The 16,651-nt window shown below is 42.4% G+C and overlaps 1 protein-coding gene across 1 annotated transcript; it reads left to right on the top strand.

The window, feature by feature from the left end:
- Positions 1-1,556: 1,556 nt before the first annotated feature.
- unc119a2 (unc-119 lipid binding chaperone a2) lies at positions 1,557-16,557 on the top strand. Its single transcript, XM_086226916.1, has 5 exons — positions 1,557-2,196; positions 10,813-10,926; positions 12,152-12,251; positions 12,380-12,552; positions 13,541-16,557. The coding sequence occupies exons 1-5, from the start codon at positions 1,926-1,928 to the stop codon at positions 13,651-13,653; spliced, it is 771 nt and encodes a 256-aa protein (XP_086083042.1). The 5' UTR covers positions 1,557-1,925; the 3' UTR covers positions 13,654-16,557.
- Positions 16,558-16,651: the final 94 nt, after the last annotated feature.

The raw sequence follows: 16,651 nt of genomic DNA, 5'->3' as shown, positions 1-16,651 counted from the left end.
GGCTGAATATGTGAGCTGCAACTCAAGCTTTTATCCAAAGAATCCACATTTGTTCAATAAAGATAGCAGCAATTCAAACCAAGACTACCACCGACGTGGTAAGCTGATGTCAAATAAACGGTGCCCTTTTGTTACAACCGATCCACAGCAGGGGGAGGCTGTAACGCGTGGACTCAGATGTAACAATTGCAAAAAGCAGCACAAACAGAAGCTGCACTGTACATTTACAGGAGGTTCTCGTTGACAGTCTGGGGTTCCGCTTCATAAACCAGTCAGACTGGGCCATCTGCTTCCATTCCCATGTTTGTGGGCGTTTGGTGTTATTATTACTCTCCGGAGATGTGCTTCATTTCTGGCATAAAAGAAAGTGAAATTGAAAACCTGACACAAAATGCTTTTTTTTTTTTTCAATTTTTCTGACACCTTTTCCAGTTGTTTCCATGTGCCATCACGCCTGATCTGACCTACTTCCTCTTCTCATGACCTCAACATGCGTTCTTTCTCTCTAACTAGACATAAATAAAATATCTTAATTTTTTTGTTCTACAGCATATGTGTCAGTAATTCCCACTTTGATGAGTCTTAAAACCAGTGGTTGCTAAGAAAGTGACTAAACAAGACTACAAAAGTAGCCATGCACATTTAACATCAGGATGCAGAAAGAAAAGAAGAAGCTATGGTGATGTTGAAGTCATGCATCCATGGAAAAATGTGCTCATTAATTTAACGTTAGTTTCAAACTTATACATCTAAATAATAAATAATAAATGGACTGATGTATTCAGATTATCCCCCCCCCCAAAAAATGTAAGTCTTAGAAGTATTTGTTTGCCACTGCAGAGCTTTGTTTCTGAAATAATCCAAAATGAAACAATATCCTGCTGGCTTTTGGTCTCCGGAGCCATGGCAAGGTTAACACCTGGGTCAGGCAACAAAATCCCTAAGAGACTGTAGAAGAATTGGAATTTTCCAGACAAACAACAATTTAATGCAATATGACTTCACCTATCACAATATCATTTTAAAACGAAGTATAGTTTTTTCTTTATCATTTTCCTCTGGGGTCCTTAAATTCATCCCAAGGATGAGAGGAAGCGGGTAAACGCTGAAACAGTCAGGCCCCCCCCCCCCATCTTATCCCAATTGATGGTGTCAGAACCCTGTGTTAAACCGAGCCGAGTCTCCCCTAAAATCCTAATTGCTGCCTAATTAATCTTAAAGTGTTTAAACTCGACCGGGTGAGTGTGCTTTGATTGTCTTCAGCACGAATGTGATCAGTTGACCAAAAAACATAGCCCCTCTTAGGGTAAAAGATGTTTAATTTAGCTGCTGCCAGCTCCGTCGCGAGGTGAAGACGACATGCATTTCAAATACACCAGTGGATCCCGGGGATCAGCTGTTGTCTCGTCTTGAATGCTCTGCGTAATAACGCGTGGTCTGGCGGTTGAAGCGCAGAATGAGCGTCTTCTGCCGTCACACGGCGCTGTCGGTTGGAGGGGGTGCACCGCCGAGACCCCCCCCCCCCCCCACACACACACACACCCACCCACACACACACCACTACCACCAACAACAACAACGCAACGGCCATCTGTCGCCTCTTTTTCAGTTACAGACCCAGATGATTATTTCGCACAGATCTCCTGCTTTTCACGTGACACAACCGACATGTCGCGGACGATAGCTGCGCATAAAGAGCCCGCTCTCTCCGCATATTGCGTCCAGCCAACCAGAACCGGAGCCGTTTGCGTGCATCCCGTGTGCGGAGGCAGACTCCAGCCTCATAAAGACGAAGCAGATTTGAATTAAGTACGGGATAACAGACAACTGTGCATCCTTCGGTGAGGGAGGAAGGGAGGGAGAGAGAGAGAGAGAGGACTGTTCAGAATCTTGTAAGGTTTGGAGAGGGGGAGGAGGAGCGGAGAATGAGCTATTCCTGTGCCAGCAGAGGCAACAGCCAGGACCCATCAAGCGCCAAGAAGCCTGTCGGTAATAATCCGACCAGAAATACCGGAGGCACAGACAGTAGCACCGGCAGCAGCAGTAACGGCAGCCCGAGTCAACCCGCTGCGATGAAAGTGAAGAAAGGCTGTAACTCGACAGACCTCGGGGTCCCGGAGACCACGGAGGACGACCTGCTGGCCAGTGCCGTCATTACTCCGGAGGACGTCCTGGGCTTGCAGAAGATCACCGAGAGTAAGTTGGCCAGTTGTTGAATTGGAGGGAAGGAGAAAGGTGTTAAATGTTGGGGCTCTTTATGAGTCATGTATCACGTCATCAGTGTCCCTTCTGTCACATATACTATCCAGGCCCCGTGAACACATCACCGGAGCTCCTTCTCCCATCCAGGTGCGTGTGTCTGCTCGCATCTTCACTCCCGTGTGACCTGCCGAGGTGACTAGTTGACGCACTTTTCTTAAGGAAGATTGATACTGTGATGATGACAGTCAGCGTCTGTAGTGACGATCTCAAGAGAAGAAGTGCAGCAGTGGAGGGAAGAGCCTCCAAGTGCAGATGATTGTCAATATCACGACTTCATGCTCTCCAATTGCATCCCTCAGTCAGGGTTAGGGTTCGTCTGTTTGTTAGTTAGTTAGTTAGTTAGTCTGACTAGTCTAGGCTGTCTGCATCAGCGTGGGGCCCAATGGTGACCTGGGGGTCATCCTTCACTGCAGCCTGCGTGTGTCTGGTGAACCAGTTCACATCAAGTGCAGCGAAACGCATCTTTTCATTTTTCCCAGATGTAAAACACCCAGTGGTCAGGTTTGTGTGGATGTGAGTCGGTAGAAAAGAGTCTGGGGTTCGTTCACCTGCGGTCAGATAGTTTGTGATTTAAAGTAACGGAATGATCCAGAGACCAAGACAGGATCAGCAGATTACAGATCTCACACTGAAAATGTTGGCTGTGGACTGATTTTTGATTTTATTGACATTCTGCTTGTGACCGTTTGATAACCGTACTTGTCATCAGTAGCTCTTACCATCACCAACTCAGGTCTTAAACCAGTGGTTAGCTAACAGGTGGCCAGCAGGGTATTTGACTATTTAAAGGCCGGTATAATACCGTCTTTACACAACACGGTTACATCGTTACAAACTGAGTGTGATAACTTAGAAACAAGCTGTTAAAGGTGAGCTAAAACTGTTGCGCTCACAGTGTTCTCAGGGATATTTAAACTCACCAGCAGACACCCGGGCTTTCCTGTAACTCTGATTTACGAACAGGGTTAAAACTCCAATGGCACCAGTTGTGTGGAACAGATTTATTTCTAGAGTGCAGTTTTGTAGCCTTCACCAGGGTCGTCATCGTGATGACGGAGGAAGAGGAAAGTTATAGAAGTGTTCCTGCATCTCCGCACCACTCAGTAGGAAGTGAAGTTGTGCTGCATTCACTACAGGGTCATTTAGGTGTCACGGGGCTCGCCGAGCACAATTCCTCATGTGAACGTGAGATGCCATAACACAGTGAGGGTTTTTCTTCACTCAGTGAGGAAACTTTCTGTTCTGTCTTTTCTTTCTTTAGCCTCCTTTCCGCTGGCTGCTAACAATGGCTAACACCTAGTATTTTTCTGCAAAGGGGCAAGGGTTTACTTGACATTTTAATGACCCCAAAGGAGACACAGGTATTTATCAGCTCCGCCTCTTATCGGCATTGATGTGAACACAAAATCCGGGTTAACACAGTCAACACATGACGCGTGTTGCCTCTGTCCTCTTTGCCACAAATTCAGCTCGTTTGCATTCAAACAGCTCTCGACATCCTTCGGTCAGAAATAACGTCACTGCCCTCCATGCTGCTTTCTACTATTTGGTTTATCCACTCAGTTTTTTGAGTTCATGAAGTCAGGCGTGAAGAGCGTGGCCAGCCTTTTTTTTAAGCCTGTTTTAGTGTGTCCTTTCTGCTTTTAAAAAAGCCACATGTATGTGGGTATGAGCAGTGCTTTATTTCATTCTTTCTCTCTTATCCAGTCCAGCACAATCGAATGGATTTCTGAGTTTAAAAAAGGACGAAAACAGGGAGCATCTATTGGCTCCGCTCCTCAGCAGAAATAAGAGAATCAGCGTGTGTCTTTTTTTATTGGTTTTCCACATGAGTGAATCTTTGCGGGGTCACTTCCTGTCACCCACGCTGGACCCCCATTAAGGTTTTAGAGACTCACTTTCCCTCCTTCCATTGTTACAGCTGAAGGCAAGAAGATGCACGTGTGAATCACCACAGTAACGTGGATACATGCTTGAATCACTACGGCAACGTGAAGCATCTCTCCTTGGTTACAGCCAGTGCAGCGAGCATCTCCCACACGCTTCTTCCTCTGCTTCCCTTTTTTGTCTTTCTCTTCTTCCACTCACTGTTTAAGATTGTGCGTCTGGTCACTTAATGAATCGAGTGCACACTTAAATGCGTGGACTATGAACGCGCTTGTTCCTGGCGGTTAGTCTAAGCAGGAAAGAACCTGAGCTGCCTCCTGAGACACCGAGGCCCTGCTTTTGTTTTGTGACTCATCCATCTGTTTTGTTTTGTTTTTTTCTGGCTGCTGTACGTTCTCAAGTGGCTGAAATGGATTCTCTCTCTTAGTGGCATGATACAAATTTGACAGAACAAAGCACAGCTCAGCGAGACCTGCTGTCAAACCCGCTCGGATGTTTCAGCATCACAGGAGAGGACAGCGGGTCACTTTGCGTCAGATTTATTCTCATTAAAGTGACTTTCCAAAAGCATAAAGTTGCCAGTAATCATTTTGCGCTCCATCCATCTGGCAATCAAAGCAAGCTGCTGAGATTAATTAAGATTTGCACATAGACAGAACAGGCTTTCTGCTCAGTTGACTGATCTGATCCAGGCTGATGTTCTTAACTGAATCTTAATCTGTTTTGTCATTTCATCCCTCAGCTGCAAGAAAGGCTCCCTGCAGACATGCGGTTTTGTTCTCTTTAGAGTGTCTGCTTTTTCTTAATAACGAATAGTTTAGTTGCCAAAATATCGGTTCACAGAGTGCAGCGGCAAGTTTTCAATTTTGTCTTAAACAGAACATGTTCAACCTAATATCAATTGAGGAGACCTCATATTTAGGAACTAGCAAACATAAATTCTAAATAAATAAAATTAAAAAATGCAGTTGGTGAATTTTCGTGTGGCTGATATTCGCTTTTGGGAGTTTTAAGAAATATAATATGATCGACAGGCTGTTTTCATTCACTTTTTGAAACTGGTTGACTAAAATTCATACATGACCCACATAATTGCGAGCTGGAAGCAATGTGGTGGAAAACTTGCAGCCACATTTCCGGTGACAAGATTGGGTGCTCTAGTAAGACAAAAGGACATTATTTATTGAGTCATTCAGCAACCCAAAGTGTCTTCTTTCCCTAACTGTTGAGAGAAGCTAAGATCCGGGGATGAACTCTGTAAACAAACACGCTCTGACCAATCAGAAAAAGGAATACACTGTTGCCTTAGTTTATGTTTTGTACTTAAGGTAGATTCTGCCGGAAGACACGATTTTGAAATAAAACATATAAATGTATCGCTCACCAAGAACCGAGCCACGATCTGTGCGAATAAACTCGGTCATTCACCCCCCCAAGTTGTGCCGAGCATCCAGAGCTCACATAACCCATTTAAGCGTGTACTCTTGTGCTGTTAAATAGGGCACTGGCCAAAAAAAACATGGCCATTTTCATGGCTTTTGGTTATCAAGAGCATTTTTTGGCGACAATGATCATATGGTATAATTTAGGAAATCTCTATATTGTCTATAGCTTTCACTAATCCAGGCTTCTTCTTTCTTCTAGCCCTCACCCTCCTTCAGCTGTCTCTCAATTTGAGTTTTTTTTTTCCTCCTCACAGGTCATCAACTGACAAATGAGCATTAAAACAGGGGTGGGAGGGTTCATCACGGTGGTGCTCTGAAGAGGTCGGTCTTAATGTTATATATCGACTTTGTTCAAGCAAAAAGAAAGATTATTGAAGAAAAATAATAATAATAATTATACTGCAATTTCTAATATTGAAATTGTACGCTTATGTCTGTGCAATGAGGGCCTTTCATGGTGACCTTTGACCTTTGACCAACAACATCAATTCTCTTCATCCCTCAGTCCCAGTGGACATCTGTGCCTACATGTAAAAGCTTCGTGATTTTGTGTGACATCATGGTTGTTAAGTCAGAGCAGCAGCTGTGAAGTCACTGCTGGGTAACGTGCGGTGTTAATGGTCTCGTGCTCTTTTATGGATTTCTTCTCTCATCACACTCATGAACATGAACTTTCTTGTCAACAAACACATCGCGCTCTATGTTTGTCCTCCCACTCCTGCAGCAGTGTATCGCTCACGACCTGACAGACAAGAGCGTCTATCGCTCTGCTTGTAAACGAACAAGTGATGGTGATGATGTTAACATGTTATTGGTGTAACAATGGTAATGGAAGAGGAGTTGGAGAGGTGATCACTCATGCAGTATTTTTACAGGGAGAGATTGGGAGAAGTCATAAAACTTCAAAGCTATCCAATCATAGTGCGATGTCGTCACTGCTACGTGCCTCGCCCCTTTACCCGTCACTGGTTTGGGTCCATTTATCTGTTGCAGTACCTGTTGATCTGCTAAGAGGCAGGACCCTGACAATCCATCCCCCCGTAGACCCTCCATTTCTGTAGGTCCCAGCAACATGCGCACTTACACACACACACACACACACATATGCGCACACATGCACACACACTGATGTTTTTCATCAGTAGACTAAGCTGTTGTTGAAGGAACTGGCTCAAAGACACATACATGTGGGCAGTTCACATCATTGCAGCACACTACTGAAATACAGGGAACGGATGCGTGGGTTTTACCGTTGCTTTCTCCGTTTGATCACATTTAAGATCAGTGAGTGGAATGTTAAGGCTGCCTGTGTCTTGTTGGAAAATATACTGATCTGATAATCACATGTTTTCTGATCCGAGGAGTCCAAAATATACTGACTGGGTTCTCTTGTTTTGGGAGATTGTGATTTAGCGCTGGAGCACTGAATATACTGTATGTCCCCTTCACACCCCAGTGTGTGATCTTGTACGTCAGATTCATGTTGTTCTCCCATAGGAGCTTTTCTTCTCTATGGTTGTCCTGAATTCCTGGATATGCATTATAAGTAAGCAAAGGCACGCTTATATAGTCCTGCTGCAGGCAGCCGGCTAAAAATATCACCATACTGGGAGAGCTTAATCCAATGGCGTGTGAGTTTCTGATTATACCCGATCTGTGGAAAGTTTCACTGACACCAGAGTACTGATTCAGTATTATCCCTGGGGAATTCCCCCTTTAGTTTTTCCACACTTTAGATTGTTTTTCATGTGGTATCTGTACTAGGAAATAGATGACTTGTGTGTGTGAAGTTCCTTCCTCAAGTGGGACAGTTTGAACTTGATCCCATTATGAGTGTCAGTTGTAATCTTGGCCAGCATGCTTGTTGTGTATATAATCCTTTAATATGGTTTCATGTGCGAGTGATCTTGAAGCCTCGCACTAGAAGGTTCCTAATATCTGTCACATCTGATAATTACAAGCTCAGAACTCCAGTACGAGTTGGACTGTACAGCTGACCTTGTCTGCCTGTAACCGGGTAACTTCTGCCACATTGACAGGAAGGATGTGGGTTGTTTGTTTAAAAGCCAAACTTTTAAACAAATTTTTACAAATAAACATCCGTGTCTTTCTGAGTTTTGTTTTTCCTCTTTCAGTACCAGTTAGCATTGCAGCATCTTTTATGGTTATATAAGTTTGCAAAATTCCAGGATTATTAAAAATGGCAAAGTTTTAATTGGAATGTATGATGGGAATTTACAGGAATTATCAGAATTTTTAAAATCTATTTTAGCTGTATCTCGTTTTTTTTCTATATGCAGACTCAGATCAAGTCTTAACCCTCAAACAACCCTTAAAACTGGCAGTGTCCAGCATTTTGGTCCCCACAAAGTTGTCGGGCGCAATAAGTAGAAATAGCTCTTGGCTATCGGGCCCCATTGATGTATTAAAACAAGGCCACACACACATTTACACACATTTACATGTCACTTTGGATACTTACGTTGACTTACATTCATTTTTTGAGGACTTAAGCCCCCAAACGTTATTTTTCCCACTTGAAGTGTTTGAGGGAACGTTGGAGGTGCAACGTTTGTTCAGCTACTTTGGTTGTTATGAAACAGAATATCCATGGAAGTAAAAATGTCACAGTATTTCCTTTGATTCTTTCCTCTGAATGAAATATAGACTGAACCTCAGAGGGAAAACTCAGCCTCCAGCTTTCATACATTTTTGCGGGCGAGGAGATGTTTTAACACCCGTCTGGTTGAAGAGTACCGTTGTTGGTGTTCAGTTGTTTTTTTTTGTGTGTGTGTTTGTCCCGCCCCTCCTCAACTGTTATTGGATGAGGGATTAAAAAGAGACGCTGATGAATGCAGCATTTTACCCAAAGTTGAACATTTTTCAACACAGATTAACTGGAAATCTTCATGCAGAAAAGGCACTCAGCCACTCGTCGGGCTGCTGGAGTTTGTGGTTAAGTGTAAAAGTGCAGCGTTTCCGCGAGAAACAGTTTTTCAAAAGAAATGCCAACCTCGGGGAAAAATCTTTGGGGGACACAGCAGACCCTTCCCCAAACTTCTACTGGCCTAACTCCAACCACTGACCCCAATTAGCTTGTCTTAAGACTGATTTGTGTCCTCAGAAGTGGCTTAAGTGGCGCGCACACGCACACTTAGAACTCCGTGGCCCTCGCAGGTTTAGTCTCTGTATGTTTCTGATCAGAATAATGTGTGTTTACTTCATGTGAAGGCAGAGATGTGTTGTGTGAATATTTAGGTGTCATTTGGCTGTAAATGACTTTCTGCACTCACAGCTGATGAGATTAGAAGTGCTGACCTCAGCATTCAGACTGGCAGAAGAGCCATGGTGTCAGATCAGCTCCGTCGGCGACACTCAGTAACTCAGACATACAGTAAACGGAGCTGACAGCACGCTGGGACTTAAAATAGGTTATTGGTTATTTTATAGCGTGAATACATAAACATGAATATAACACGGGGAGTTAATAATCCTCCTGGTGGAATATTTCTAGAATTGAACTTCATTTAGGGAGCGATAAAACAGCAGAACCTAGTTAGTCTACTCGAACTTTAGCTTGGTAAAACACCAGAGGTGAGACCAACAAAACTTTGGACTTTCATGGCCTTCTGATGTGTAATCTAGATTGTTTTTTACCGTTGTACATTTGCATTAACGTGAATATTTCTGTGTCAAAACTCAGAATAAGACGAATGCCATCTCAAAACTTTGTTGACATACCCTAAATTGAGATGTAGTTCGAAAAGAACTTTTCAGTATTATTTTGTAAAACGAAGGGCGTGGAACTCCCAGCATTATTTCTGAAAACATAACACATAGATAAATGACTTGCCGAAGAGTTATTTTTGTGACGTGTTTTTTAGATGTATTTGTGTTATCAGCAATTGGAAAATGAAGAGAAGCTTCTGATAACTGACCCTAGCACCAAACCACCGATGATGTTGACTGTGTCTGAGTTGTTGAATTGTACTTTTCTACTGTAGATCAGGTGATAGCCACTCACTCCTGCTGTCATTGGCAGTTAAAAACACTCCTGCCTGCACTCGTGGAGGAAGACAACAGCAGCATGAGCTAATAGACGGACGTTATCACACGCGTGCTCTGATCTTTCAGCGTGTTTAATTCAGTTTTTCCTCACGGCTGCTCAGACCTGTGACCCGCATATTGGATTCAGCAGCGTCATGGTTGCAGGTGTGGAGCAGAGATGTTACACCTGCTGGCCAGCGGCATCATTGGATTGAGCAGGAAGCAGGATGTGTCTGCTGGGGAACACTAATAAGCAGTGACACTGCCTGGTGAGGCCAGGAAGGATTAGAGGAATAAAAATAACGCTCTTCTCGTTCTCACCGGCTGCATGTGTGTGTCTGCATGTCGTATCTGCAAAGAAACAGATCCCGTAACAGTGATTTCTAATTGGATTAACCTCAGAGATTTGCTTCATTCATTGTATAATAGATTAGTAAACTGTCCAAAACTCAGTCTTACTGTTTTGTTAGTGTCAGACACTCCCAGTTCATGGAGAGTGTATTTTTATCTACCCTTCACATTTGAGTACACATACCTGGAATTCGGTACTGGTGCTCAGTGATACTCATTTGGTGTTTTATTCTCTTTTAATAACAAAAATCCCATTTCAGTTGTTAAAAAAACAAGTCCGAATTTCTTCATTTCCAGCTGTGTCGCTAACTCAGTTGCATTTTGCTCTGCAGACTAACAAATTCAGTTCCCCCTTCAGATTTTAGATATATTTTGTGGTTGGCCAGGTGATTCATCGAGTTAGATTTGTTGCAGTGGCCTTTTTAGTGCAAGTGGGGGTGATGTCACATGATGTCTCTCTCTTTTACTTCTCCCATTAAAACTGACCCATATTTAATGGGATTGAGCTCTTAGTAGTACACACTTATTTTGTCATCACCCTAAAATACAGAGCTCAGCACCCAATTCGTTTTAAAGTAAATTTGTCTAATGTGCTTGTGTGTTGCTGATACCTTATGAATTATTTTGAAGGTATCAGAAGGAAGACGTTAAACTTTGTCCAACAAGTGGCTTTTAAGGATGAAATAACCTGGATCTCATACTCAGAACCACTGATAATAACATGTAAATAATCTGCGTCAGTACTTTATCAAAAAATACGTGTCTCTGGTAAACAAACAATTTCTAATTCAGGCTCTGACTTTGTCTTTGTCCTCCTCAGATTATCTGTGCAGGCCGGACGAGAATGTGTACAACATTGACTTCACAAGGTTCAAGATCAGAGACATGGAGACGGGCACCGTGCTGTTTGAGATCACCAAGCCTCCGTCCGCAGGTGAGTCACTCAACAAAGGAGCTTCATACGTGGAGGCTGCACACACGCCTGCAAATCAAACTCATCCACCTACAGAAACACTGAATCAACGTGTTTAATAGCATTCATATAAAACCAAACAAACTTGATTCTAATTAAAGTGAGGCTCAACACCCTGCCCTCTCCGGCCTTTGTTTTACCTGTAACCACACCCACCAGTGACGTCGTGGGGTTGTAGAGTACACCTGCTCATGACTGCAGTTTGCTGAGAAGTTAAACCACTAAACACCTGTGTGAAAGCACATGCACAAAAGAGTGACCTGAAACATTTTCACTCTGCGGTCGCTGAGAATATCGCACCGTCCAAATCAGGGGTTCCCAAAGTGGGACCCCTGGGTGGCTGCAAAACACAAATGAAATGAGAAAAAAAAGATGTGAGATAATTCCCAGCAGTCAAAGAGATACGATCAGCCTATTTTAGCCGTAACTCTTTCAAGTAGATTAAGTTGGGATGTGTTTGTATAGTGAGATAAGTATGTGCACGTGCAGCATTGGTTTGCCTCCCCCAACTCAGGGCATCGTGGTGTCACAAGTCTCTGCTCCTTTAATAGAGGGACTGAGACCTGATTGGATGATGGAGGCGGCCTTAATGTCTGCGCATATGTAGGCAAGCGTGGAGACGCTTTGCAGTGCCCATACAAACATGTAAATCCAGTCATAGACGGAAATGCAGGAAAGCAAAGTTGCATGTGGGAGTTTTGTTCTTTTTGTTTTTGAGTTGAACTTTTCCACAGCATACCTGTCGCTCACTCAGGCGAACAGAGCACCTGCTCTGAGCTAATGCTAGAGAGATTTTCTTTGATGAAGGGATAAAGTGTCTGTTGATTTAGAATTAAATTGTTGTTGTTTTTTGTCCCAGTCAAAGACTAGGAACCATCATTGATTCAGCAACAAGCTCACACACCAAGTCATTGTTGTTTTCCCTCTTGGAAAGAAACTTGAATTGGAATATTAAAACACACTAGGCAGCTACGAGTCTGCCATTTATTCTGTACCTCCTCAGCAGCTTCTACGCTCCACAACCTGAGATGTGAGGTTTAGTACCAAAAAACACCACTAGGTGATGAGAACTCTCAGCACTGAAATAAGCAAATCGAAGAGCCAAACTTATTAAAGTGTCTCTGATATTAAGTCAATCAAAATTTCATTTTTTTTTAATGTAACCTGTCACAAATCTTCATTTTAGATAAATCTGGAGAAAAGAGGGATATCGACCCAAACGCCGGCCGTTTTGTCCGTTACCAGTTCACCCCCGCCTTTCTACGATTGCGGCAAGTAGGAGCCACGTAAGTGTGAATGTGTGTGAGTCTATATTTAACAGGACACTCTTTCCCACAGAATTATTCCCCTCTCTTCAGTCCTACAGTTCAGCTGTCCCTGATTTCTCCTCTTTGTCTGCTTTCATCCCCTCCAGCGTCGAGTTCACAGTCGGAGACATGCCGATAGAAAACTTCCGGATGATCGAGAGACATTATTTCAGAGAGAAGTTGCTCAAGAGCTTTGACTTTGAGTTTGGCTTCTGCATGCCCAGCAGCAAGAACACGTGTGAACACATCTATGAATTCCCACCTCTGTCTGAGGACATGAGTACGTCTTCACACAAGCAGTCCCTGTTAATAATAGACAAAATCATGTCTGTCGTCAGTTCCATCTGCCTTTTTAACCAACTGCTTTTAACCAGAGAATATTCGCCTTATTTGCTTTATCACTGACTTGATATCAATAGTGAACCATCAAATAAACGAAGTCAATCAACTAGAAAGCACCCAGAGAGCAAACACATCAACCAAGGAGGCTACAGAATATGAACTATCATCAAAATTCATTCATACATTTTCTCAGCAACTGCTAAATATAGGTCTTCAAGACCACTGGTGCAGAGAACAACTGTACCATCTCCAGGAGCTGAAAACATATCTAATTGAAATACATGGCCTCAAAGAATTTCATCAAAATATGCTCAAATGTTTTGGACATATTGGCCCTTTTGGACATTTTTTTTTTTCCAACTGTTTTTCAAGTCCTATGCCTGAAACTTATCTGTAACATCCAGAAAAACACTGCTATCAGCTACATCCTGCCAGTGGCCGAGAGCAGCCTACGACAGACTGATCCAGCAAAGGGCTGTGTGGCTGCAGGTTTTCATTCCAACCAAGCAAAGGCAACACCTGATCCAACAATTGAGCTTTGTTCACACTTTACTGGATGAGTTTGACACCCCTGATCTACGGCATCCAGGATCTACAATTTTATCCCTCTAAAAATGATGTTTTCAATGCAATATCACCAATCTTTCTACCAAATTTTTTGAAAAATCCATCTTTTTTTTTTTGAGATCTCAGATTGTTAGTTATCCAGCTATCAAAGAAATTCGCCAGTGATCACTTCACCTTGTCAGTAGAAGTAATTAGTGATTAATTCAACAAATTCCCTCTTAGGCTGTCTAATTTATGAGATTTTACGTCCAAAGATTGCCATAACTTTTTAAGAATTTTTTTTAGGAAAGTCAGGAAAAAAAATGCCCAATGATCTTGAGAACTGGAACGCTCTAACAGCAGTGTGTGTTTGCTTACAGTCCGAGAGATGATTCTGCACCCATATGAGACGCAATCAGACAGCTTCTACTTTGTGGACAATAAGCTGGTGATGCACAACAAGGCGGACTACTCCTACAATGGAGGGACATAGAGACGGCGGACTGACAGACGAGACGGGTGGATGTACGGACTGGCCTGATGGACGATCAGATCACACCGGTGATGGTTTACATCCCGTCAATCCCTCCCCTCTCTCTCTCTTTCTCTCTCTCTCTCTCTCTCTCTCTCTCTCATTTATTCCTCAGTGATTCTGCTCATCGTGAACAGCCAGAAACAGACATGTTACTCATGACCTGTGTGCGGGTGTGTGTGTGTGTGTGTGTGTATGTGGGTGTGTGTGTGTTGGTGTTTGTCAAAGCCTAGAAAACATACTCACACACGTACACACACAGTTCTGTGCTGTAACAAAGTTTGATAAACCAGCAAGTAAGAAACTTTTTAGGAATTATCAGATGGTTTTAATGCTGTAACTTAAAAATAGATAAATTATTTTTTTCATTCCTGTATATGTTAGAGTTTAGAGAAAAAAAAAGTATGTTTTTAGGAGTTATGTGGAACAATTTTGTGATGGAATGTGAATGTGTGTGTGTGTGTGTGTGTGTGTGCGTGCGCGCGCGTGCCTGCATTTTGAAGAATGTGTGTGTTTTTGTGCTTTGTATGTTGACCGGTGTGTCAGAAGCATGATTACTGGTCTGGTGAGAATATATCAATTTAAACTTCAGTCCAGTGTGGTCATCTGGTTCATAATGATCAAATAGATTTAGAAAAAAACAAACAAACAAACAAACAAAAAAACCCACAAACCTGTTAGCACCTTTTCTACAGTGTAGATAGTGAGGTTGAAATGAAACTGTCCCGTATTTATTACTTGAGTCGTGTGATTCGTATTCATCATAGGACGTGTGTGTTTATTGTCTTTGCTCAAAGCACAACATCTCTATGGAGCCAACGATGAGGACACTCATAGCTCTGATCTGATATGACCAGAAAACGTTCTTTTGTTATCTGTGGACCAAGCTACTCTTCCAGCCTCGTGTGATTCATTAGATGATCAAGACAGCTGCACTGTATATGTCCAAGAAACTCCTTATCAGAGACGAAGAGGAAAACTTGAATTCATTATATTTTGAAAACTGATGCAAAAAAAGAAAAAAAGAAGCTGAAGGGAGTGCAGATTGTAGCAGTTTCTCTCTTTAGGTGTGGGATTCATTCCTGTTTCTGTGTCGGTCTTCATCTCGCTTCTTTGTGTTGCTTCTCTGTCTCTTGATTTCAGCCTCTTGTACATTTCTATCCTATTGATCTTACACATTCCGGTGAGTTGGGACCTGATTGAGGGCATTTATTACTCCGATCGCACAGAGGATCAATGACTGATCTGCCTCTGAAGTATGATGTGCATTCTCAGTTTTCTCGCAGCCCTAGAATCCAATTGTATTTTCTGTCTTTCCAGGGTAGCTGCACATACTAACTGGTTCATTGTCTGGTTTCATTTCTGCGTTTAACCACTTTAGTGATCTTATGTAAGTTGCACTGATCTGTTACTGCAGGTGTGTTTAAATGAACTCTAGTCATGTCTGAGAAGAATAGATACTCTCAATGGCATAAAGTGAATATATCTGGGTTTCTCTTTTTTACTGGTCAAGCACAAGGGATTCACTCATACTTAAAGCTATAGTGTGGCAGTTTTGTCTCCATCTTCTGGCTGTGAGAATCATTACAACAACCAGTGTTGCCCGCTCTGTTGTTGCTGTAAAACAGCGCATGAATTGTTTTGAGCGTCACACAGATCCCGATAAAATGACTCGTTTCACTATCAGAATGTGATGCATTTGATCTGCCAACATCTGGAAAGTTTTGAAAAGCTGCACAATTATGTTATTGATCACATTCAGGTTAGCAGAACGCTAACCAGAAATAGCCACCTTAGTTGGCATAAGCCTCTGCTACGCTTGCTCTGCACATAGAACCTGCTCAGATGGGGAGAACAGGGTAAGATGAGCCACTTTTACATTTTACTGTAAAAAAAAAAAGTGTATTCATGTACACTGAATAGTTACCATGCATATACCTGAGGATGTCATGTACTCGTGGAAATTAAAACAAGTTATCTACAGAGTTCAGAACAATGGCCAATAAAAAAATTGGTATGAATAGTAGTTATTCAACAAGTTACATGTTTTTAATATTTCTGAACTGTAGTCTTTTTTGTGTTTACCACAGAAAGAATGTGTTTTTGTATCCAACTCCATAGAAAGACGAGACGTTTTATGATGACGTCACCGGCACATTTTACCCATCAGCCTCCATTATAACAAAGGTATTTTCTTATAGTGGCTCAGATCCACAGTTATGCCAAGTTGATAACTTTGTTTATAGCTCAGATTGATGTAAATTACCAAGCACTCATGAGCATGACATACGACTGCAAACATGGTGAATTTACTTGATGTGACAATAATCCTTCTTCTTGCTGTAGTTCGCCTACAACTGGCTCAATGTGCATTTCTCCATGTCAGAAATGTGAAGCGTTCTTCCTAAATTTGTGGTCACATGACTACTTGTGTAAACAGGAGTCGGCTCATATTACCCACTGGTTGGACTAAGCCCGTTCTCCCCTATGCATCCTCCCGGCAGCGCAGGCATGATGCCGCAGACTTAAACTTCATATTCTGAGTGCTGTGTGAACTCGTCTGGTGAAAGATTCTGTAATTTTTTAAAAGTGCTGCACTATCGCTTTGATATGAATCAGTGGTGGAGGACGAAACGACACGTTTAGTGGAGCGAGCAGGAGGGGCTGGACTCATTTGAGATTAGAAAAAAAAAAAAGATTGACTTGAATGTTGTGTTACAAATGTAAAGCCAATATGTAGAAATAGATTACAACAGATTGTGACTCATTAACAATGTTTTTCAACTGATGTAAAGTTTTTGACTGTTGAAATGTTGCTGTGACTCGACAAAGAAAGATTAATAAATATTAACGGGACTTTTTGAAGTACCGCTGCATCTTGTCTGTTCATGTGATAGTTAGCATACCTTTTGATTGCCAAAGAAAAAAACACAGATGAAGCCTACGTCTCTTTTCTGGC

Source organism: Aulostomus chinensis, chromosome 15 (genome assembly GCF_037954235.1).
Source record: "Aulostomus chinensis isolate RoL2024-O1b breed Wild chromosome 15, RoL_Achi_v1.0, whole genome shotgun sequence".
In the NCBI taxonomy this organism is placed as follows: domain Eukaryota; kingdom Metazoa; phylum Chordata; class Actinopteri; order Syngnathiformes; family Aulostomidae; genus Aulostomus; species Aulostomus chinensis.
This window is presented reverse-complemented; position numbering and strand designations above follow the sequence as displayed.